Below are 23,053 nucleotides of genomic sequence, written 5' to 3'. Positions count from 1 at the left end.
ACGTCTGATGACTTTCAAGTCTAGGGGATAGTCGCCAAAGCAAAATTGATCGGCGAAGACATAGTTTAAGACAATTTTCTTCCGATTCTCACACACTGTCCTGAAATTTTGCCAACCAACAAACGAGTTTTTCGACCAAAAGAAGATTTGACCAAACAATTCTATGACAAACTGAGGGGGTGTCAATCATATTCCATATACTCCAACCCTCTACTCCGTCAGATACGCCCCTGATCAAAATCGCAGCTCGTTACCAGATTTCTCGTCGGTCGACTTACAGGCTCATTCGATTCGACCAATCAGGTTCACTACCCTTTGCTTAATACCCGCCACGCACCAGTTCTTAAAAGGCTGAATGAAGCAATTTTGGGTCTCATTTTAGGAGATATTTGCCCCTGATGTAAAACTCGCCCCCTCGATCTCACCCACAGAAAAATTTTCTTCACAGTTTAAAGAAGCGGAAACATGTGTTTGTGCTCGATTAATCAATTACTACCAAAGAGTATTGGGACACAAACTTGAAATTTCGAAGTTTTTTACCTCTTAAAAGGATTTCCCTAGATTTTTGAAATTTGCCGATGAAGCATCCTTTCGTGGCAAAATGCTCCTCATTTTTGCTATGAATTTTTTTTCTCGAAAGGGTATCACAACCCCGCCCAATAGACAACCTTAGTGACGGCCCTGTTTCGATGGGATGATCAAGTGACGAGACCGGGGTGGGAAGTAGGCTTGTTTACATTGACGACAGTGACAAAAGTATTGTAAGATCAGAGTTCATAAGCACTTTAAATTGCTGAAATTATAGAGGATCTCCAAGAAAAGTAGACAAAACTGAGCAACAAAAAAGATGAGAAGATGAAGCACTTAGAGAAGATGAGCTCTTGAAAAGTCAGCAAAATGCACCTAAATGGGAAAATTGTCTATTAATGTGAATACAGGTCCCAGATGCGGTGATGGCGTCTTATGAAAGGTGTGGACTACTGCAACGCCCTTTCTTATATGAAAGGATATTGCAGTAGTCCTAAGTGGCTTTGAAAAAAGCAAACATTTAGTAAACTAGAGCTTTTCGTCTGACACTCTTCAGAGTTTTAAACGTCAGAACATAGATCGAAAACTCTACGCTAGGAAATATATATATACCCAGATGTGGATCGAAATAGGCCAATCAGAAACACGAGCAAATGACTGTATAGGTTGACCAATCAGTGCCACTTGCCTATTGAAAATGTTACCAATAGAGTCCTAAGGTGAAAACGAACTCCTTCTGTCTACACAGTAGCGGTTTTTTCGTGGTTATGTAGATAGATTCCAAACTGAACTGCAGTAGTCCTTTTCTGGAGAAATGTTGCATTAACATTTTCATTGGCTCGTTAATTTGTGCTCAAGCGAGACTTTTCATTGTATCAGAGGCCAACTGCCATCATTCAGATATTTCTTACAGTATGTAGGTACTGGGTTTGCGAAAAACTCATTAAAAACAGAGGTAACAAAAGTGTTATGTTAACTGTTTCCAAGGATGTGCAAAACCAACACTCTAATGAAAAGGACTTTCCCGATGAAAGGTGTTTAGCATTAGATATTGGATTATTCCTAAGTAGCGAATTTTGCCCAAAGATTTCCATTGTGCACACAAAAAGGTAGTGTGAAAGGTAGAAAACGCTTTTGCGATAGAATCAATTATTGAATTTCGTATGTAGGTGATCTACCTAGCTTAAAGGATCAAATGCTCAGAATGAAATAAGAACCCGCAGTTAAGTAAGCCTTTCGACGCTGTTTTCCCAGTGTTAACAGTTTAGAAAGATGTCATTATACCCCAGGATAACTTAAATATCACAAGCAAATCTCATATTAAAGATAAAATGAAACTGCTTGATACCACGTAGCTGATATTTTGAATAGAGTCGGATACAAGAGATAAACCTTCTCTTTACGGAATTTCATAGCGGAATGCCACCCATTTGAACAAAGATAATCGAGAAATAACGTTTTCTTGTTGTTTGCATGATATTCCTTGCTGGATGCAAACATTTACATACTAGGCCAGTTAGGAAATTGCTCATGCCTTACTTATATTCTCAATACACTCATTTCATGTACTTTGTACCATGTATATTTATACAATCGCAGCTAATACCTTACCAAGTACGATGCAAAAATCTTTCCAACTCTGCCAGCCACCCCTACCCCAAAGTATAGATTGTCCGGGGTTCGCATGGTCCCACTTTTGCTCTTTTACACCACAATGTATGTCAAAGTTCACAGGGACGCCGGACGAGCTGCAGGGTGGGGGCGAAATGCCAAGAAAAAGGGGAAAACGATAGCAAAATAAAGATGACTGCTTAGGTTTGCGAGCGCTGGAGCCGCCCCTGGATACCCGAGCTCCAGCGTCACTGCCAACATTTAATTGATAATGTTGCAGTGTTGTTCAAGACAGGGAGCCACCTTTATGTGGTCCTGTCGGGAATTTTTAGATCGGCCTAGGATGAAAAAATTGATGTTGCTCTCGACGAATTTTTTAATTAAGGTAGCTAGAGAACAGAGTGCAACACCGTTTTTCACGTTGCAAAACGTTTTATTCCAGGTAAAGTAACCTTATTAGGCCTTGATAAACCTCCGTTCATCATACTCAAATGAGACCAGCCTCTTTGTCAAAAAGTGTTAGTCACGACGGCCCTTCACTTTTAAGCTAGGAATGCGCTTTCAAACATGATTGTCGAGAAGTACCTAATGACAAGATAAATCCCTTGCCTGAAAATTGTTCATTATTCCGTTTTTTTATTATATAGTAATTCTCTAACGCCACTAACCACATCTTTACATGATAACAGTATCATGACTGCATGGAGATACATCGACCATAATTGGCCGTAAACATTACTCAAACACATTGCGGATGGCCAAAGACTTAACGACTAAATGGATTTTCCTTCGATATTTATAGCCTTCACCCCGTAATATGCCTTATTTTTCAATTTCCCGTCGTATCGCTTTGTGGTAACCAAATATGGTTATCAGCTTCTTGCTACGCTTTCGTAAGATCTTTGTCATATCACGAAGGAAACACGAAGGAAACACGAAGGAAACACGCAGGAAACACGGCGATCTATAGAGAAGGTGCAACATCCCGATTCTCGTCAGAAATGTTTTCTAGCACGTTTATGACGGAAATGGTATTACCTATCATCGGTGGACGCAGGCAGAGTTGTAGAGCCCCCCTTGAAAATGCTAATAATGAACCCTTTTCTACTTTTTACTGTCGCTATTGAGAAATTTTTCGAGAAGGCCCCTCTTGTATTTTTCATAGCAACACTTGTAATTTCATAGTTCCCTGGGTGGAACTCTCCTTTTTGCTTTTTTCTTGAAACGTGTTTCACCCAAATGCTCTTCTCCTATTCCTTTCTCTTTTCACTTTTCAATCTTTTTTCAAAAAATATTACAAGGCTGTTTAGCATAAACATGCCTTCTTTCCCCTTTCTCTGGCATCTTTCATTGCACGAAATGGAAATGGAGTGGAAATTGATGGGCGGAAACTTGCCGAACCGTTTTCCGTTTACCGTTTTCCGCTTTCCGTCCATGACCGCCAAGGGGGTATGATTGGGTAATTACCCCCATTTGTCAAAACATGGTCTAGGTAGTATTTCATATTTCACAAGGAAAATAAACCTGGTACAAAGCACTGAAACGAAGCAAAAGGGGCATGGTCTCACTGACCACGCCCATTACCCTCCCACTCTGCAGTAGCTGGCGCCGCCATTGAATGCATTACAACTGTTTTCATAAGAAACTTTCCAATAGTCAGCAGCGCGAATTTCTTTGCTTTTTACCATATTATGCAAAAAGTTTCTTACCCCAATCGCTACATAAAGCTTATTTTAGTATTTCTTTGTTAAGCAGGTAAAGAAAACCAAAAAATTTATCGCAGGAGCCTTATACTATAGAAACCTCCGTTGAAAAGATTTTGGAATAACAAAACTAAATTATCAGAAACAGTTTTCCGTTTCAATATTTGTGAATTAGGAAGAGACAGTACCATTTCTGGCAAGATGTGAAAACTCACGGTAATTGTAGCTGTCTCCATTGACGTATGTTTCGAATGTTTTCTGTGAAAGAGGCTTTGTGTTTCAATAAAATACCATTAGCGCTCCGTCACACAAACCTGTAGTTTCGAATTAACATCTACCGTTTACATATACTCAAATCAAACAAAAAAGTTTATTTGCTGGAGAAAGTGGCGAAATTTCAATGCAGTATTTTTTAAAGGATTAAGGTGCTCTTGCTTCCTTTTGCCACTCGAAAAGGTAGGGAGCCAACCTTAGGAGCCAAGTCTTTCTTCTTTAGTCTGCCACCATAGTAAGCAAACAGTGTATGCATCTTAGAAGTAGTGAAATGATAATAACTCGGACAAGGTCATGTTGTAGATGGTTACAAATATAATTTTGTTTCAGAAATCATGACGATTTAAGTTTCGACCGTATCAATCACTTCGCGATTGAACTGAGTGTATTAGATGGAGGAGGAATGTTGGAGGGGTTAGGTGGGAGGGGTTAGGTGGGAGTGATTAGGTGGTGGTACCGGGGGATTTGTTGTAAAGCTACAATTCATATCCAGGCAAAATCATCTATACGGTCATTTTATGGAAGCATCGACCTAAGTACGTCCTTCCAATGGCTGCACTTCTTTTGCGACTGTCATTGTTAGAAGTTATGCCTGTTTTTCCCATTCATGGCTACACAGTGCGAGCATTTGATGTAATTTGCATTGCCATGACCTTATCGAATAACAGACACCATGAGAATTCACGGTATCTTCTTTCTTCTACAAATCTGCGAGGATTACAGTTGAATTCCTGAATACAGAACTTAAGCTTTCATTTTATCTCATCATATTGCTCAAACAATCTTATCCTCCTTGACCCTCGTCAATGAAAATTTTTTAACAAAAGAATGGCCACCTTCTGCTCCAGTTAAGGGCAGGGCCTCGACCACGCATGGTTAATTCCTGCCCTGTCATCCCACATTTGCTGGTTGATCGTCGATCGTGTTGCAAAGATTATCTGCTGAGTTTTATGTGGCAGCTAGCGCACATAGCTAGAGTTATTCGGGAACAGCAAATTTTCCCACATGTGAAAACTTTATTTCTCAATAGAGTTTTTCATTCCCGAGTAAGTAAATTAACAGAGAGAATTCTAAATAGAGTTTTTCATTCCCGAGTAAGTAAATTAACAGAGAGAATTCTTTTTCTATTTCTGAAACAGACAGGATTTCTTTCCAAGTCAAACCTTGTTACAGCTTCTTAACCCTGTCTGTACATAACGAGGCTACTCTCAACCACGTTACAAACGACTATTGTATAATTCAGAAGTTTTTTCATAGAGTAATGGCGTAGCAAGGAAAATGAGTTGGCCTGGATGCACCCTTCTTTTAATTCGTTGTATTTTCACTATTGAAATATTTGGCTAGAACATTAAAAGGAGCACAACATTTTTTCTCATTCCGTGATGATTTCTTTATTTTAGCTTGAGGACCTTTTTTTATTTCTTCGTTTTCAGCATTTGTGCCAACATTCAGTTAAAGCGTTCTTTTTGTGTAGTCTTATATTTGCTCAGTCGACTTAGCATGTGTACTCTAATTCAGGCTTCACCTGAACTTATTTTAATCTTCTTTTTGCCCTTTAGAGCGTAATGAATACTTCGAAGGGGATATTAAATTCAATCGTTACGAACGCTACCAGAGTGACGGCTTCGATGCTGCGGTATCATGTCCCACCCACAGAATTAGATGTAGCAGACTGTGGGATGGGGGAGTCATACCATACGTCATCTCAAGGGATTTGAGTAAGTTTCTATACGTTATCGTCTGAGTATTTAACCTATAACCAATTTTTGTGACTGCTTTACTTCTCGTTATCGAGATAAGGAAATAAGATCGGCAAATTTTCTTGGAAAAAAGTTATCATTAAAGAAAACAACTATGACAGTCACCTTCATCATGTTGTCAGCAACATTTTTGTTTAGTAATGAGCCCTGTATGTCCTCTGATAATCATTTTGGATCCTCCAGTCATTACCGTTTTTTCTTTCTATTAAAATGATAGTTAAGTTAAACCTTTCACATATTCAGAGGCCTTCATTTATATTCAACTTGAGTTGCAATTACAAATTTTAAATGGCAAGGCTGGTAAGCGAAAACTATCGCAATTAAGAAATAGTCAAGAATAGAAAAGACTCAACCAAGAACCAAATCTGTACTTTTGGAAAGTTAAATGATTTATAGATAAAATACTATTCATAACTTCCATCTATCTATTCCCTTGCTAGTTTAGTCTGCCACAAGCTTCTTTAGATAAGTTATCTTGGCTGTAAATAGTGAGCTATTTCAAGACTTCAAGTAAGAGGAAAATTGTTGCAAATAAAGACAGGAAGTTGCGTTTTGTTATCAAAGTGTATCAGAACACAGCTGATAAGTATTCTCACCATCAATTTCCGCTTGGTTTTCGGGGACACCTCGCCTAATGAGTTATGAGGAAATTGTTTTCATGTCCCATCCTTTTGAAATTCAATTCGTTAGCTACCACTGATAAATTTATCAAGTGGATTAGGCATTAACAGCACCGTATATCTTGAACACGTTTACGAAACTCTTCAAATATTCGCGTTCAAGTGTGGTTGCAGTGGCGGACACCTGGGGGGAGGGAGGGGGCGAGGGGCGGTCTCCCCCAATATTTTGGAAGACAATGGTCTTTTGTTCGAAAACAATGGAAAAATGTGACGTAATCTTATCAAAACAATAGGCTTGCCCCTCCAAATTTGACCAAGTGTAGAGTAGTTGCATCGTGTGTATGTGAAGTATTGTGGAACAAGTTTTGCCACCCAAAATATAGCATTTCTACATACCGCGTTTTCAATTCATACCTTAGTTGAATCTAACTTATACCCACATTTGGTATCCATGTTCTTTTACGTATTTTTTTATAAAACCCATATTCTACCTTCTTATATTCTACCTCCTAAAACCTATACTCTACAGTTTTCTTCACTTACAGTCTACCTCCTTACCCCTAGTTTTCTAAAATCTACAAGCAAAACAATTATATATCCTGTAGTTTTTTTCTACAACGTATAAAGCCCTCGAGATTCCTACCGTAGAAGAAATCCCTGCACATGGCAGCACTGAATAGTATCAGAGTGGACGATCCATGAAGATTTCATAAGATACTCTTGATAAAGCAGAGAAATATGCTCAATTTTTCATAGTGTTCTTGTAATGTGTAACGGTACTTTTAAAGCAATGATGCAGGCTTTTCTTTTAAGTATTTAATCTTTGCCATTTATGAAACTTTGTCTCTTCAAGTGGCCCTAACGTTGATTCAATTCTGCTTTTCAGGAAGAGAAGAAAATGCAGAGAAAATTGTTAAAGAGGCGATGTTAGAATGGGAAGCGAAAACTTGTATTAGATTTGTCAATCGAACGAATGAGGAAGACTTTGTAAAATTTGAAAAGCTGGAAGGGTACGTATGCAATGATCAACTAGAAGGATTTGTAATGATGAAGGTTTTTAATGTAGTTTATTTGATATAAGATCCAGTAGCACCTTCTGTGGAGAGTTTCGAGCTATGGGCCTAAGCATCAGGGCTGTGGTCGAAGCTAGCAATCTTTATGATGTCGACTTTAACCAGCCGTTTTCATTGTAATGATCTTTTAACATTTTTAATCGACTGCAGGCGGGATCAAATATTTTTGCTTAAGAGAATTGATGAAAGTTTGTTGCCCTGATAAAAAAATTGGTTGCTGAAAAGGCAACTTTCTACTAGATAGCCTGCCTTAAAGGCTCACGATGCCCCCATTCTTTCACCCCCGGATAGTGTCAAATTATTAAACTGCCAAACATTTGCCTACAAATTCCTGGTATCCTTTACCTGGTCTTTGACATGTTTAGATTTGGTATCCATGTTCTTTTAACGCCTCTTCTTTTAACGCCTCCTCATTTAAGCGTCCCGTCCTGATGATTTGTGTAGACGCTACTAAGATCATAAAGGTTTCACTACTGTACAAAACAGAATTTTTTTTATCTATCTGGAATTTATTGGTGCATGGTCTCCTTTCGACTCCACCCTCCATCCTCCTTTCGTCATAAGAATAAAAATATATCAACCAACGTATGTGATAATTTCCTCCCATGCCAAAATTGTTTCATCAGTAATTTTGGTTTTTAAAATTGTTTTACCAAGATAGTTATTCTCTGTACTTTAAATCACGTATTCTGTCAATCATGCATTCTTTAAATCGGGTTTCTTTTCGGTAATTGGTATTTTCTAATTTTGCTTTGAATGATATCAGATTATTTCTCCCTTTTTGGCCTTGAGGGTATTTTTTGCTAAAATGATAATTTTCTTTGTTGATTTTATGTTGGCAACATTGCTTCAATGTCTCTCTAGATGCAATGCTGACGTTGGAAGGAAAAAAGGAATGCAAAGCATCTCACTCGGGGATGGCTGTTTGCACAAGAGCGTGGTGGTGCATGAAATAGGGCACGTCATCGGGTTTTGGCACGAGCAAAACAGGCCGGACAGAGACCAATATGTCACTGTTTATAAAGATAATATTTTGGAAGGTATGAATTCATCGTTATCGGTGTTTTGAAACTAGATTTAAGATTATAGATTTCTACAGGACAGATCAATTTTAAGAATTTTCCGTGTTTATATTATAGTCAAACGTCTTCAATCGACTTTTTTGCTAAATCTATAAGTTTACATCATCTGTTTCTAAATTGAAAAAAGGAAGTTGTTGTCCTCTCAGTTGATGCATAAACAAACATTAAGCTTAACATAACAAAGTTTGAAATGAGAAGTATACTACTGACTTTTTTCTCAAGTTTGAAGAAAGTAATTTAGATACCAAAGACATCGTTAAATATATTGTAATTTTTAGTTTCTTTCTTTCAGCTTTGATGTACCGTGTTATACTTGATACAAAATCTTTATTACGATTGGTGGTGTACTTAAAGGCTCTTGCGCAACCAGCATGCTTTGCGAGAATATTTTCAAAACTGGTCTAATTCCGTACTGCATGAAAATGCAAAACACAATCAATTTCTCAAGACAGCTGCCACTAAGCATCCCGGTTTCGCAAGAGACTTTAAGTACACCACCCATCGGTTGCGCAATAAAGTATGCCCAACATAAAGCTCATAATCTTTTGAACCACCTGTGGTCTTTGATTTATACAACGGTGTCCAATTGCAAAAATTACATTTATTTATAGCAGGAAAATCAGTAACAGAAGCTTACTTCAGTGTTTGTGCAGGGGAATGGATTGTCTTTGCAAAGAGCAAACCAAAGCAGAATATCTGTTTTACTAACATTTTTGTATTTTGAAACATGTTAGCTTTTCCTACACTATAGGTTAAGTTTCAATGAGTTTGAACCAGACGACTGGGCCTTTACTCTTCCTGGTGATAATATTTCATAGAAAAAATTGTATTTGTTGCATGCAACCACCTTTTTCAACAAAATTAATACGAGTTTGTTTTCTGTCAAGGTTACTCTGAAGCATTCGCCAAATTTAGCAAATACCGAATCGATTCACGTGGTATTGGCTATGACTTCGTATCGATAATGCATTATGGGGACAAGGCGTTTACAAAGAATGGACGGCCTACAATCGTAGCAAAGCAGAGTGGAATTTACAGACTAGGAAACACGGAATTAAGTGAACTGGACATCAAGCAAACCAATCTAGTGTACAAATGTGACAGTGAGTAAATATTCAGCATCTAGTTTACGCTATAAATATTCAGGATTCTGCAAATTGTTTTGTACATCTCCGGCCAGTTTGCAAATTATTTTTTTACCAGCCTTTATTGTGAAATAGAATGAAAACCTGCAAAGACTTGCCAAGAAGTCTCGCTCAAATCTACTAACCATTTTAAAAAAATTAATAACACATTCTTTTTTATAAGAACTTTATTAGAACACCCAGACTTGATTTGCAAAGGATAAAAACAACTTGAGAACATGCCAAGTATCAGATGGAAAATCAGTGGCAAAAAGCAATGTGTTTTGTTGAAATATTTTCTCATGTTAACAAAACAGAGCAGATGTAAGCAACTAGTCGGTCAACCGTGCTAATGAGAAGGTCATGCAAAACTGTTCTTTAGTGTTCAAAGAAGCAATCTGTAGTTTGAAGTTTTAAGAAAAGTCTATGTTGTAATTAGAACTAACTTAAGAACAACGTTGCCCAGAAAAATAAGAACATCGAGCATTGTCAAAAACCGCCAGTTTCTTAAAAAAACGATTGTAACAAATTAGTAGAAATATGTTATACGGAAAATCGTCAAATGCTTTGTTTTTAGTTGATTGATAGTTTTTGGTTTTCTTTTTACCTGTAGAAATTAATCGTGGATGGACAAGCTGGTCTCACTGGACAACTTGCAGCAAAACTTGTGGTGGCGGAATGCAAAAGAAAACCAGAGTTTGCACAAGTTTGGTAGATGGTGTTCCAAAATGTCCAGGAACAAATATACAAAAAAGAGTGTGTAATTCTCAAAAATGTCCTGGTAATTTGCACAATGATTTCCTATTTGTTTTTAGCTGCTTTGAAGCACCAAGAGCTTCCAGATATCTCATGTTTTATTGCGCTGCAGGGCATTTTACCCCAGGCCTTTATAAAGGCATACTTGCAAGTTATAACGTGAGGAACTGCCTATTTAATTTCTCTAGAGCATTAAAAACAGTCTGTCCCCTCCTTGATTGGCTAATTATAACTTGAAAGCTTCTCGCCTTTAGAAGGTCTTCCTCTGCCTTTTTGGCATCCGATAATAGTTATTGTGGGTGATCACGACAAAAGTGCCAAATCTTAATATCATCGAAACTGACTTAGACGTTTGATACCAACAAAAAATTCACTGAAACTGGCCCAGGGAGAGTATTCTATGGTGGTTTTTCATTCTGATTGGTTACTTTTGCATTAAACCAACGATGCATGAATATCGTGGCCTTGAAAAGAGAATAAAATGCATACTACTTTCATTAAGTGAAAACACCTCTTGGTTGGAAAGTGGTGAATTTTTCTTTTGACATAAACTTGCAAAGACTTGCGTTGGAATAACATGGTTTGCGAAACATAATGCAGATGATGCAGATTGATTGTAAATGCTTGGGTTTCGTCAATCCGGCGTTGCGAAGGCGAAAGCATCAGCGAATATAGGGTTTGAGGAGGCATGTGTTGTATTATTAAATTGATTGCATTTAGAAAGCAGGTGATCCATTTGCATCAAGGGCGGATCGTAAGCATAAAGACAGAAAATGGGTATATCTGTTGCAGGAGGTAGGGGAGGATAAGTGGGTAGGGGGAGGGGTTGTGGGTAGTGGGTAGTGGGTAGTGTCTTGGGCAATTAATCTATAGATAAACAAATTTACTGTAAGTAAACCCTTTTAAAAACAGAGAAACTACTGTTTACATGTGTTTAGGGCTTTAAATTGCAATGTCTTGTTTTTTTTGCTTTTTCCGATATCTTGACACAACCAAATGTCTTGTGTTTATTCTCTTTCAATTACTTTGCAGAGTGGCCTGCTTTTCCGCGAAATTTTAGCTTCCGTGATCATGCAGTGAACGTCGAGAACATGAAATGTGTCCTCATATACGAGCGGGCAGATTACGACGAATGGAGCCATTACTTCTTTTGTAGCGAAGGACAGAGAGACACCGAAATGCGGTGGTCTGATGGTGGGCAGATACTCGGCGGTTGGAAATGCACCAATATCTTTGAACCGCGAGAACCACCAACGAAAAGTTGGTTTGATAACTATCTTTGCGTTCCCAAGAATGCTCCATACAATTTCACGTAAGTTGATATATATTTGAACGAAGCTTCGAGGATCGCAGTATTTCGTTGTAGTTGCAATCTTAAAGCACCACAAAGCAAGATCTTAAGAAATTGTTCATTAGGGAGATTTGATAGAAATCTTAGTTATGACAGAACAGCGAGATGTGTTATGTTCCTCAATCAACTCGTTGATTGGTAAAGCATTGAAAGTGGTTTGAAAGTTGTGCTCACGTATATGATTATTAAGTCCTCTTAGACCGACACAAAGTAAAAATTTGGTAAAAATTCAAGGTCATGGGTCCTGGATACTGTAAAGTCGTGCAACTCAGCAGTTGTGTGCCAGTTTTGCAACGTGGTACCTTTTTGACAAAGCGCTAGTTTGACTGTGCAAAGCTAGTTTTGAAATGCAACGCTGTAACGCAATGCTAGTTTTAAAGCGACCTCGCGTATCTTTGGTCTTGCTTGTGAACAGATGAACAGAACTGGATCGTAAAATCACGCGATGAAAGAAATGATTCACAAAACCTGATTAAGCTGAAAATTGATCCAATTCTTAAGATTTCGGCCAGACGTTTGCTTTTTCAATAACGGATGAGTGTTGAAAATTTGTTAATTAAAAAGAATTTTTATGAAGTGATATTGTTATGTAAGGAACTCCCTCAAGTCAAAACATCAACATTGGCGTTATAAGAAATTTTGGCGATTCTTTCATTTCGTCATAACTAAGCTGATAAATGTTAATTTCATTTTGATTTTATGCTAATTAATTAGCTGGATTGGTTGCTGAGTGCAAAAGATTTTCACTCCGTTAATTCATAACTTATTCATAGGATTATAAGTATCTGTCTATTTAATCATTAAGTTTTATCTAATCATGAGGTCTTCACTCCATATGATCTTGGTAATCGCAATTTATCCTGGAATTTAAAGCTGCTAATAGGAACCGATAAGGGAACGTCTAAAAATAGCTGTATGTCTAAATGCACGTCTGGTATTATGAATGAGGGTCTGTTTTGGTTAATATTAGAAATCGCAGAAGAATAACTGGAGTTGTTAAGTCACAAGGACCGCTTTGTTTATTATGGTCGTTTTCTTCTTGAAGATAGACCAAAGCTAACCAAATCAAATTCTTTCTTGTTTTTGTCGGCGAGTTTGGATGATTTTGGCTTGCCCCATATCAGATTGAACGATACTATTTTGCCTGTTTTAGAGCTGCGATCCAGGTTCCATCAACATCCATATCCTTGTCAAACTCCTCTACATGAAATTTGCACAAGTTATCGAATTCTTACAAAGAGCTGCTATCATTTCATGTCACATAGAGCTAGGGTGATTTTCGTTAAGGAAATGTGACTAACCTCGATTCCAAAAGACAACATTTCCAAGAAAACTCTTTGAAGAGTTGTTATTTTATTGGCTAAACGCGTAAATCCTTGCCGTTGGGTGATTAAATCCTTGGTCCCTTAGAAACAACGGTTGATTGGCAAGAGAAAAATGTGATGCAGGGGGCAAAGATATCAGCCATAATGATCTTATTATTAGCTAAGGAGCATCATCACTGGTATTCTCTCTCAATATTAACTGATACTGAATTTCGGAGTTTTACGTGACAAACTTCTAATCTGGTTTTTATGTACTTGTCTTCCTAGTTGTGCAGTCCTGAAAAGCAGAGTCCAAACTACCTTCTTATTCTAATAGATTAAATCCACAATTCTAGGTGGTCCCATAACGGCCCGATACCGGGATTAGGATGTATCCAGTGGTATGCAAAACAAGGAAGGGACGGATGGGATGACAATTATCTTTGTGCAGATGTCGTTGGACAGAAATCCAAAGGTATATGATTACCTTTCTCGATTACATGATAGTTTAATAATCATTCCTTTGTTCTCTTCTCTCTCGTGAACCATGTAAATATTTTAAACCAGAGAAATGCTTAAATTATAAACGAATTAATGAATATTGATATTTTTATTTTGATAATAAAAGCGCTCTTAATACAGAAACATATTGCAGATGATAAAGCTTCTATTACAGAATCTTCATTCATGTCAGAAATCCTAAAATAATAAGTGCATGCACATTTGTTCCCTACCTGATTTGGAGATGTTTGGGTGCCTATCAAAGTTTTGCTTTTCAACTCGTCAGTAAAGAATTTGCATTGTAAATTTCCAGATGTTCTAGTAAAGAATGGCTCTAGTAAACTAAATGAGATAGCTGTGGCTTTATGAAAAGGAAATTTGAATCTTTGAAATGCTAAAGTTGACAGTTTCATCAATTTGTAACAACAGATGACTGATTCAAGTTAAAGTTAAAGAAAGAAGATAAGATTTTATGAGGCATGTGAACTCGGCAAAATTGATATTAATTCAGGAAATATTTGTCCGTAAAATAAAGAGAACAAAAGCGATGTGACTGGTTTATTATTATAGATCCCTTATTGGTGAAGATCCAAAGCTATCTCTACATTCTAGCGTTTTCAATACTAAGTTTGATAGCACTTTGGGAAGTTTAGTAAGTCTTGTCACAGGATGTAGTGCGAATTTGATGATCTTAAAAAGGTGCAAAGCTGTAAAACCTGAAGTTTTTATCTCTTGATATAACAAACTCTTACGTTTCAAGGAATGACGTCATGATTAAATTCTGTGGGTCATAATGGCTTCCCAAAGCATGTGAAGATTGGAGCTTGTAGTTAGCAGAAAGCGGAACCCTTTAAGTCTGCATGTATAATTTGTTCTTTTACAATGATTGCTTTTCACTTGACACCACAAACATTGATTTGCATCTTTTCATTTCTGTTAATTGTTATTAATTCATGATTACCCCCGTTTTTATTGCAGATGCCCGTCCCGAGCCAATTGATGGCAACTGGAGTGACTGGGGGCCATGGTCTCTTTGTTCGAAGGAATGCAATGGTGGCAGAAGACGTCGCTATCGGCAATGCAACAACCCAGCTCCGAGGTTTGGAGGAAAGATCTGCAAGGGCAAATATTTTATCGAGTCGATATGTAATCTACAGCCATGCGGTAAGTGTGCTTTGTTACATAAGCATATCCTTCAACCACATTAAGATCAGTTGGGTGTTTTGTGCCCCAGAGAATTTCGTTGGACATTGCCCGAGGCATATTACACAGTTTTATTAACATTGTCCGGACACCCTAAGCGTTTGATAACTGAAGTATGGATTCCACGAATAAAGTCATGCTGAATACTCACAAAACGTATCGATGCTTAAACACGCATCAAGGCTTTAGCTAGTTATTAAGGTACCCAAAATGATTAAGGTGGGAACTTGACATTAAGGTAAACAAAAGACAAATGCAACGAAGTTATTATGTTTGTATTGGATTTGCAATTTAGCTGAATAAGACTTGTCAGCTAAACTAACAATTATATTTGATTAACACCTTTTAGATAAAAGGTCCCATTTGGAAGCGGTGCTACGTCGTTAAGCCTTTAAATGAAACCAATGGAAACTGCAAATATATTTGGCAACCAATGTTATTATCCGACTAGCGCTATGTTTGTTGGATTTTTATTTCGTCGGTAGGGACAAAATTTGAAGTTACTCCCTGAATATCCGTTTCAGCAACTGCTAAATAGAAACGACGCCGTTTAGCTTAATTCAGTGTCGGTATCAAAACTGGCGCACAAAATACTGTTATACCTAGGATTGGAGCTCTCAAAGTGATTCTTTATAGCTGATTCGGTTATTGAGAAACCAGCTACATGATGTTGCTTATCACCAATGCAAGAAGTTAATTATCCTTTATCTATTGCCACACCATTATAGAGAAATGTGGTGGCTTTCTCAAAGGATCAAAGGGAGAATTCACGTCACCAAACTACCCACGTGACTACCCGAACTTGCAAAATTGCACCTGGATAATCAAAGGCGACCCTGGCAAAAGAATCATATTACATTTCGAGTCTTTCAGATTTGAAGGTAAGCTTAGTTTATTAGCTTTTCACATCATTTAGATCCAGGGGGATTTTTTTGCCATTAGTTGGTCAAGGAGCCTCAGCCCTGGCTTAATAAAAAGCCTTGTCAAAAAGGCTGCTTTTCACAAGCGAAAATGATATCTGAATGCTTTAATTATAGATTAGCAAATCCTAATGGCGTCCTCCCACTTTAAAGGCCGATTGATAAGATTCATCGGCAAATGGATTTTATTTGTAACAGACCCTGTTCCCACTAACCCTGGTGAAATTAATAGTCTATCAAAAGTCATCCTTTTTGCTATGGAAAAGTAAAACACTCATCAATTAGGCATATATTAGCATAATTAAACACAACAAGAGATACTACCGCAGCAAGAGTGCTTTAACTGCCTTTTGGTCAGTTGAGAAAACCCCTCTAGTTGAGAAAATCAGGCTGTTCCAGTGAGCAGCGATTTCACAAACGTCACACCAGTACCACCAATTCCCTCAAGGAGAGATCACCTGTGCCAAAGGGAATTTTGCTCTCATATTTTCTTTGTCTCATATTTTCTTATATCTATATGAAAGCCGGCTGACAGTACCTCATTAAAGGCAAGACAGATGTAACCCCAAGCAAGAGGCGATGAAGTATTTCTATTTCTGTGACTTGTTTAAGTACTTTGTGCTTCATTAACATGGACTAGCTGGTTTGCAATTTTGATTCTGTTTCCGTTGGTGGGCTCACTGGGACGATACACCAAACCTTATCCAGTCAGCCCCCAAGAAAAAGGACAAGTTTTCCCTTTGACAGCAAGACCAATTACCGGATTTGTTTACAAAATGTCATTAACCAATCACCTGAACTTGATTTTTGACTCCTTAAGTTCATATTTCGAAGTTGATTTTTGACTCCTTAAGACCTACTTGAAAACATAGCACGTTACCGTGACGTAAGGACATATTAGTGGCCAGACTCCTTTGTTGTAGTGTTGTAAATTCTCTGGGGGCTAAACCCTTCCAACCGCCATCACTCACGCGGCCCCTGGTAATTGGGAAAACTCCCTTTGGCATTGCCGAGTTTTGTACATGCTTGTGGCTTTCATATAGATATAAAGACGATATAAGATAGATAAATTAAGATAAGGTTGTTAACCAATTCTAATAACCTTTCTTTACTTTCTTAATACAAAATTTTAATAACATTTCTTTAAACCTTTATACCAATTTCGATACAATTTACACAATTCGAAACACAGATGGGCAAAATTAACGACCAATGACAACTTACTGAGCCACTGTGACCCAGTTTATTGAACAACTATATCTTAGTCAGCACCAGAGACCACTACCGTTAGTACGGTGGTAGCCACGACCTTAATATGCATAAACATAGGTGGCTTATACTTTCCTTGCCAAAACTCTTAGGAAATCCGTTTTATGTGGGAATGTGAATGAAGCCGTTTTATGTTGAAGAGCATGTGGAAGTAAATGTAGGAAAGCCATTGCGGAAGCTTTTTACAAAATGTGGATAGTTTTCCTTTTAATAAGCAAAGCAATAAGTGCTCATCAAACAAAGAAAATGTGGCCCTTTTGCATATACCAAAGAGTGTAGAACAAGAAACTTGTAAGCTAAGCTTTGCAACAGAAATGCATAGGATGAGTTTGAAGATTGCATGGAATAGAACGAAATGGTAGCAAGGCTTTAGAAGGTGCATTAGATATTTTGATCAGGTTTCTGTATGTCGAGTTGCAACGGTTAACATAACTCTTAAATACTATGAAATACCATTGCTCTCCTATTACAGGTTCATTTGCAGATCACGTGCGCTGCCAGTTCGATTTCCTGACAATACGACAGGATGGACCACGTGGGAAGAACCTGGGCAAATATTGCGGTAGCAAGAAGCCATCGCCAATCGCATCAGACTCAAACATTTTGTGGATCAATATGATTACAGATAAGATTGATACATTCGCAGGTTTTAGGGCAGGTTGGGAGACGATTGACAGTGCACCAGAAGGTAAGTCATACTATTTGGTTTTTTCTCATAACTGTCTCTTCCTGTTTTTGTTTATAGTTAAAATTCATTTACGTAATTCAGGAATGCGGAGCTGTGGAAAGTACTGGAAGTGAATGTGGTTAGAAAATTAAACAGGTGAATGAATGAACATGATATAAACATGAATTACGTAACTGCTGCAAGTTCAAAATATTTAACCTGTTCTGAATGGATGAGTTCAAATCAAACCAAATCAAATCAAATCAAATCAAATCAAATCAAATTCTTTTCATTCAACAACAAATTGTAATAACAGTTTTTAAAGTATACGAATGATAACTAACAATTATAGAGTTTCCTGCGAATAAAAAAGCACCGTTTCTAGACGCACTACTCGAGAGATCAGTGGACGGAAGTAAACAGTATGTTCTTAGGAGTTTTTTCAGTCCGGTTCATCTACTACCCGTATAAAATTCGATTCGGCCAAATGTGAACATTTGCTCGAGAATCCGGATACACTCAAAAACATAGAGTAACGACAATTTTAGTATCATTGGGCAGACAAGGACATATTTCCACTTTAGCGTTTTGCAAAATTTCTAATGAAGATCCTGCTTTGTGTAGACAGAAATTTGTCAACTGTCTTGAACCCTTTACCTTCGAAATATTTCCAATAAATTGCACAACTCTATGTCTTTTTTTGTTTATGTCATTTTATATTCTCTTTTGTTATGTTCTTTTAATGCTATGTTATCTTATGTTATGTTATGTTTTGCTATGTTATGTTAAGTTATGTTATTTTAATGTTATGTTATCTTATTTTCTGCTATGTTTTGCTATGTTATGTTAAGTTATGTTATGTTACGTTATGTTATGTTATGTTATGTTATGTTATGTTATGTTATGTTATGTTATGTTATGTTATGTTTTGCTTTGTTATGTTAAGTTATGTTATGTTACGTTACATTATGTTATGTTTTGCTATGTTATGTTAAGTTATGTTATGTTAAGTTATGTTATGTTACGTTACGTTATGTTATGTTATGTCATGTTATGTTATGTTATGTTTTGCTATGTTATGTTAAGTTATGTTATGTTACGTTATGTTATGTTATGTTACGTTATGTTATGTTATGTTATGTTATGTTATGTTATGTTTTGCTATGTTATGTTATGTTATGTTATGTTACGTTATGTTACGTTATGTTATGTTATGTTATGTTTTGCTATGTTATGTTATGTTATGTTACGTTATGTTACGTTATGTTATGTTATGTTATGTTTTGCTATGTTATGTTATGTTCTGTTATGTTATGTTATGTTAAGTTACGCTATATTTCAGCGCGCATTTTCTTTTGTAATGTAACTCCTTGCGCATATTTACGGACGCTCTGCTTTACGCTGCTGCTAATGGTGTTCCCTTAACAATTGACATACAGGTTGCGGTGGCACAATCCGTGGCACTTACGGTGAGATCACATCACCAGGGTTTCCTGGCAAGTATCCACACAAGAAAACCTGTATTTGGAAGATTGAGGTACCAGATGACAAAGCAGTATCTTTTAAGTTCTCTCTTTTTGACGTTGAGCCCCATGTCTTCTGCAAATACGATTATTTGGAGCTGAGAGATGGCTGGAATGAACGATCGCCACAACTTGGCCGATACTGCACAACAAGGCCCCCATATGGTGAGTGATGACAAATTTTTAGAATTTAACCTTGTTCTATTGATGAATTTTGCAGAATTTGTAGCCGGAATCTCGCGCCATTGATTGTTGTAAGTTACAATGATGATAAGCTCTTTGAAGATATTTTAATATTGTTTTCTTGAAGATGTTATTTAATATTATGAGAAAATGAGTGTTAGAAATATATCATGATATTATGAGAAATATTGTAAGAAACTATTTTGCGATTGTAAATAAAGTTAAATTGTAAAAAGGTTTCTTAAAAGATTGAAATATATATGAAATATGAACATGGAATATAATAATTCTTTTGAAAAGCTATCAAGAAGGAAAACTCCGTCGGTTGATCTTGAGAGCATGAGCACGTTCTAAGAAGTATCTCTGACAGTTTTAGAAATTATGTTTCTTTTAGAAAGGAAAATCTTGATTTCACATAGAAAGCTCAGCTCACAAAGTAAATAGAAAATTGATCCGAGGCTAGATGTGCTGCTTGGTACCGTGGCCAGGCAGGAAAGTGCTGGGTGCTGTTACTTCTGCCAACTTTTTATTCTCATTTTGACCCTGCCAGGTTTAAAATCAACACAAAATAAGGTGAAGATCAAATTTGTCACGGACGAAACAACAGCTAAGACAGGTTTCAAGCTCACTTGGCAAGCAGCAGATAAAAAGCACACGAAGATTGCTTCTCCTCGTGAGTGGTTTTTATTTCAAAACGTTTATATTTTATCATTATTTTATAAATAGAAATGACATTGTCATGTATTGAGCATTTATGTTAATAGTCCTAAAATCTGAACGATATTCTATTCCTTTGATGGAGGAGAAATTCCTCATTTACACCCTGGTTGTTTATTCTTAAATTAAAAATGTGTCTACAACAGCAATTCATGGAAAGAAGATTTTGAAAAAGGGGAGAATACCCTTAGCGAATATCCACAAGTCTTAGTTATTGCTTCTTTCTTGCTGGCAAACTTACGGTTGTTTGTTGTTGGAAACATTTTTATATTAAATATGTAATGATATAAAATTTGTTCTAGGCTGCCCAGTTGGTTGGAAGCTCTTCCCTGACACCCTTGACGGCCCGGCCTGTTATGTTGTGAAGAACAATTATTTCAGCTGGTATGGTGCTCGGGATGATTGTTTGTCGAACTCGGCTGATCTCGTCAGCATAACCTCTCGCGCTGAACAGGAATTTGTTACTAAAGAATTACTAAAAGGAAAATTTATGTGGCTTGGCTTCACTGACAAAGATGACGAAGGGCGATGGGCTTGGAGTGACAAGTAAGTGTCCCTAATTTAAATTTTTAACACGTGTGGTGTGTGCAACATGCATTTTTGTTATAGTATGTGTGTGAAATATATCATGATATTATGAGAAATATTGTAAGAAACTATTTTGCGATTGTAAATAAGCTAAGTTGTAAAATGTTTCTTAAATGAGGGGGAGAGGGGGCATTCTAAAAGTTAGTGCTTTGTTGATTGCAAAATGTAGAAATGGCATTATGGAATTTTGGTGTGGTAAAGTTAATCCTAAAAATTCCAACAAAACAAGAAACAAGGATCTTAACCCATGGTTTTACTTTCAGTACGACACGTCAGACATTCACGAACTGGGATGGCGGCGATCCAAATGACGGGGGGTGGCTGCATAATGAGGATTGTGCTCTGATGAAACCAGACGGGAAGTGGAACGACTATCCTTGTAGCGATCAATACAAATATATCTGTAAAAGAAAGCCATTCAAGTGAGTTATGGTTGTCTTACATTCCTAAACCTTATCTGAAATCTTTGCCTTTAGTTGATTTTAAGTCAGGTGTATAAGGTATATATCAATGTGTATATGGCGTAAAGATACCGCGGAAGGCTAGAAACATCCTTTACAAAGTGTTTAATGCGACGTATAAGCAGACATCGATATTCAGAAATCTCGCGATGTATAAATCTGACAAAATAAGACAAAATCGTTAATAAATGTCAAAGCACAATGCCATTCAAAGGCAATCTGTCTTGTTGTGGATTGGTTAACGAGAACAATAGCTGGAACAATAGCCTAAACACGATTCCAGCGCTCCGCCATATTTTTTATAATGCGATAAATTAAAGGGGGACTGGAAACAATAAAAAATCCCTTTGTTCTTATAATCAATCAACATCGTGACAGATTGCCTTTAAAGTGATCGATTCAAGGCAGCTAGCTAGATCATAAAATGTTCGTTTGGAACTGATGTAATCATGCGTTCTACTTTCTTTATTTTTGTCATATTGAGAAAAAGTTTTTTGAACTTGGATCGTTTTCTCCAGATAGATGATGTTTGCAGAAATGAATGAGCCGCTCTGGTAGCATTTGAAAGATTTGCTCTGGTTAGATTTCGTGTTTCCATTCCATATGTAAACGCTGAAGAGAACATTCTTATTAAGCATAGAGATGGTGATAGCTCTGTTGGACCAAATCGGGAACAATTATAGAAGAAACGGATGTAATCGTGTTTCTCATATATTAAATACGGGCTTAATAATGACAGTCTCTTCCTAGTATTATGGTATTTCTTCACCTACAAAAGCTACCGTCAGACGAATACATTTGAAGCCAACATTTTCCATCATGATCCAACATAATCATAATGATCAATATCATAATCGTAATCACAATAATAATAATAATCATGACCACGAAATCAAATATACGTAGCGGCCTTGGAGTTTATGGTGAATGGAACTGTGTCGGTTCAAATGTATACGTTCACGCCAAGTTAATGTCTGCATGAAATATGTCAATCTGCAAAGAGCTTATCGTCGGAAAAGCTCACTTGGAAAGTCTGTTGCATTCATTTACGAAGGGATATCGTCGTTATTTAAGTTTATTACAATGTTCTTAAAGACTTTTCTGATCAGTTTTTGGTATGACGGATTCCTCGTGTACGATTGTCGCTATCTGTCTCGTGTGTATATAATTAATCAGTTCTTCAATTTGAATCTCTTTACTCATTACATTTTCACAGCCACTTTACACAGCTATTCTTCTCTGTCCCATGTTGTTATTTGCCCTCTGTTTTACTTTTTCAATATCGTAGCTATCGTAATTTTAAACCTTTTTTCTTATATTTTTGATTTAGCATTTATGCGTCATGTATTTTATTGCAATAGCGAGATTAGCATGCGGCCGCCCCAGCCATTTCGTCATTATTTAGTACCAAAAGAACCCCCTTCCCCCCAAATTGCCTTTATCCAGTAACCACATGTCTCCAGTGTCCCACTGCTCCTCGTCAGCGGCTCTTCACGAAAGGGAGATTTTCTTGCGCATGCAACTGCTTCGTATCGTGTCAGCTCTTAAAGAGATTTGCAGAGCTTTATTTTTGTTTGCCCAATTTTATCATAAGAAGCTCAAGGGGTATACAACTTGAAATCGTTGGTTAGAGTTAGGAGTATATATTAAATGTATGCAAAAGTTGCCATGTAGATTTAAGACACATGTATATTATTATTGAAACAATTATTATAACGGTATATTTGTGATATCTTGTTTAGCATCTTATTTTGACCTCGGTTCCAGCCTGGATACGGCTACGCCATTACCGGGAACATATGTAGTAGACTTTTAGATTGCCAGAGGCCAAAAAAC

General features: G+C 37.1%; 1 protein-coding gene across 2 annotated transcripts in view; it reads left to right on the top strand.

The window, feature by feature from the left end:
* LOC135696579 (bone morphogenetic protein 1) overlaps positions 1–22,938 on the top strand; it is a 39,152-nt gene extending 16,214 nt beyond the window's left edge. For both annotated transcript variants that reach the window (XM_065216017.2, XM_065216016.2), the window contains 15 exons: positions 5,675–5,833; positions 7,382–7,505; positions 8,433–8,608; positions 9,538–9,753; positions 10,388–10,555; positions 11,563–11,842; positions 13,542–13,660; positions 14,665–14,850; positions 15,618–15,770; positions 17,551–17,766; positions 19,185–19,433; positions 20,002–20,124; positions 20,471–20,714; positions 21,020–21,178; positions 21,736–22,938. In XM_065216017.2, the coding sequence (XP_065072089.1) occupies positions 5,675–5,833; positions 7,382–7,505; positions 8,433–8,608; positions 9,538–9,753; positions 10,388–10,555; positions 11,563–11,842; positions 13,542–13,660; positions 14,665–14,850; positions 15,618–15,770; positions 17,551–17,766; positions 19,185–19,433; positions 20,002–20,124; positions 20,471–20,714; positions 21,020–21,178; positions 21,736–21,739 (2,576 nt within the window). In that variant the 3' untranslated portion in view covers positions 21,740–22,938. The remainder of the gene's footprint in view (positions 1–5,674; positions 5,834–7,381; positions 7,506–8,432; positions 8,609–9,537; positions 9,754–10,387; positions 10,556–11,562; positions 11,843–13,541; positions 13,661–14,664; positions 14,851–15,617; positions 15,771–17,550; positions 17,767–19,184; positions 19,434–20,001; positions 20,125–20,470; positions 20,715–21,019; positions 21,179–21,735) is intronic.
* The last annotated feature ends 115 nt before the right edge of the window (positions 22,939–23,053 follow it).

Source organism: Rhopilema esculentum, chromosome 18 (genome assembly GCF_057945365.1).
Source record: "Rhopilema esculentum isolate cy_ngs chromosome 18, ASM5794536v1, whole genome shotgun sequence".
Lineage (NCBI taxonomy): Eukaryota > Metazoa > Cnidaria > Scyphozoa > Rhizostomeae > Rhizostomatidae > Rhopilema > Rhopilema esculentum.
Note: the sequence above shows the minus strand (reverse complement) of the source record. Positions and strands in the feature narration are given on the sequence as shown.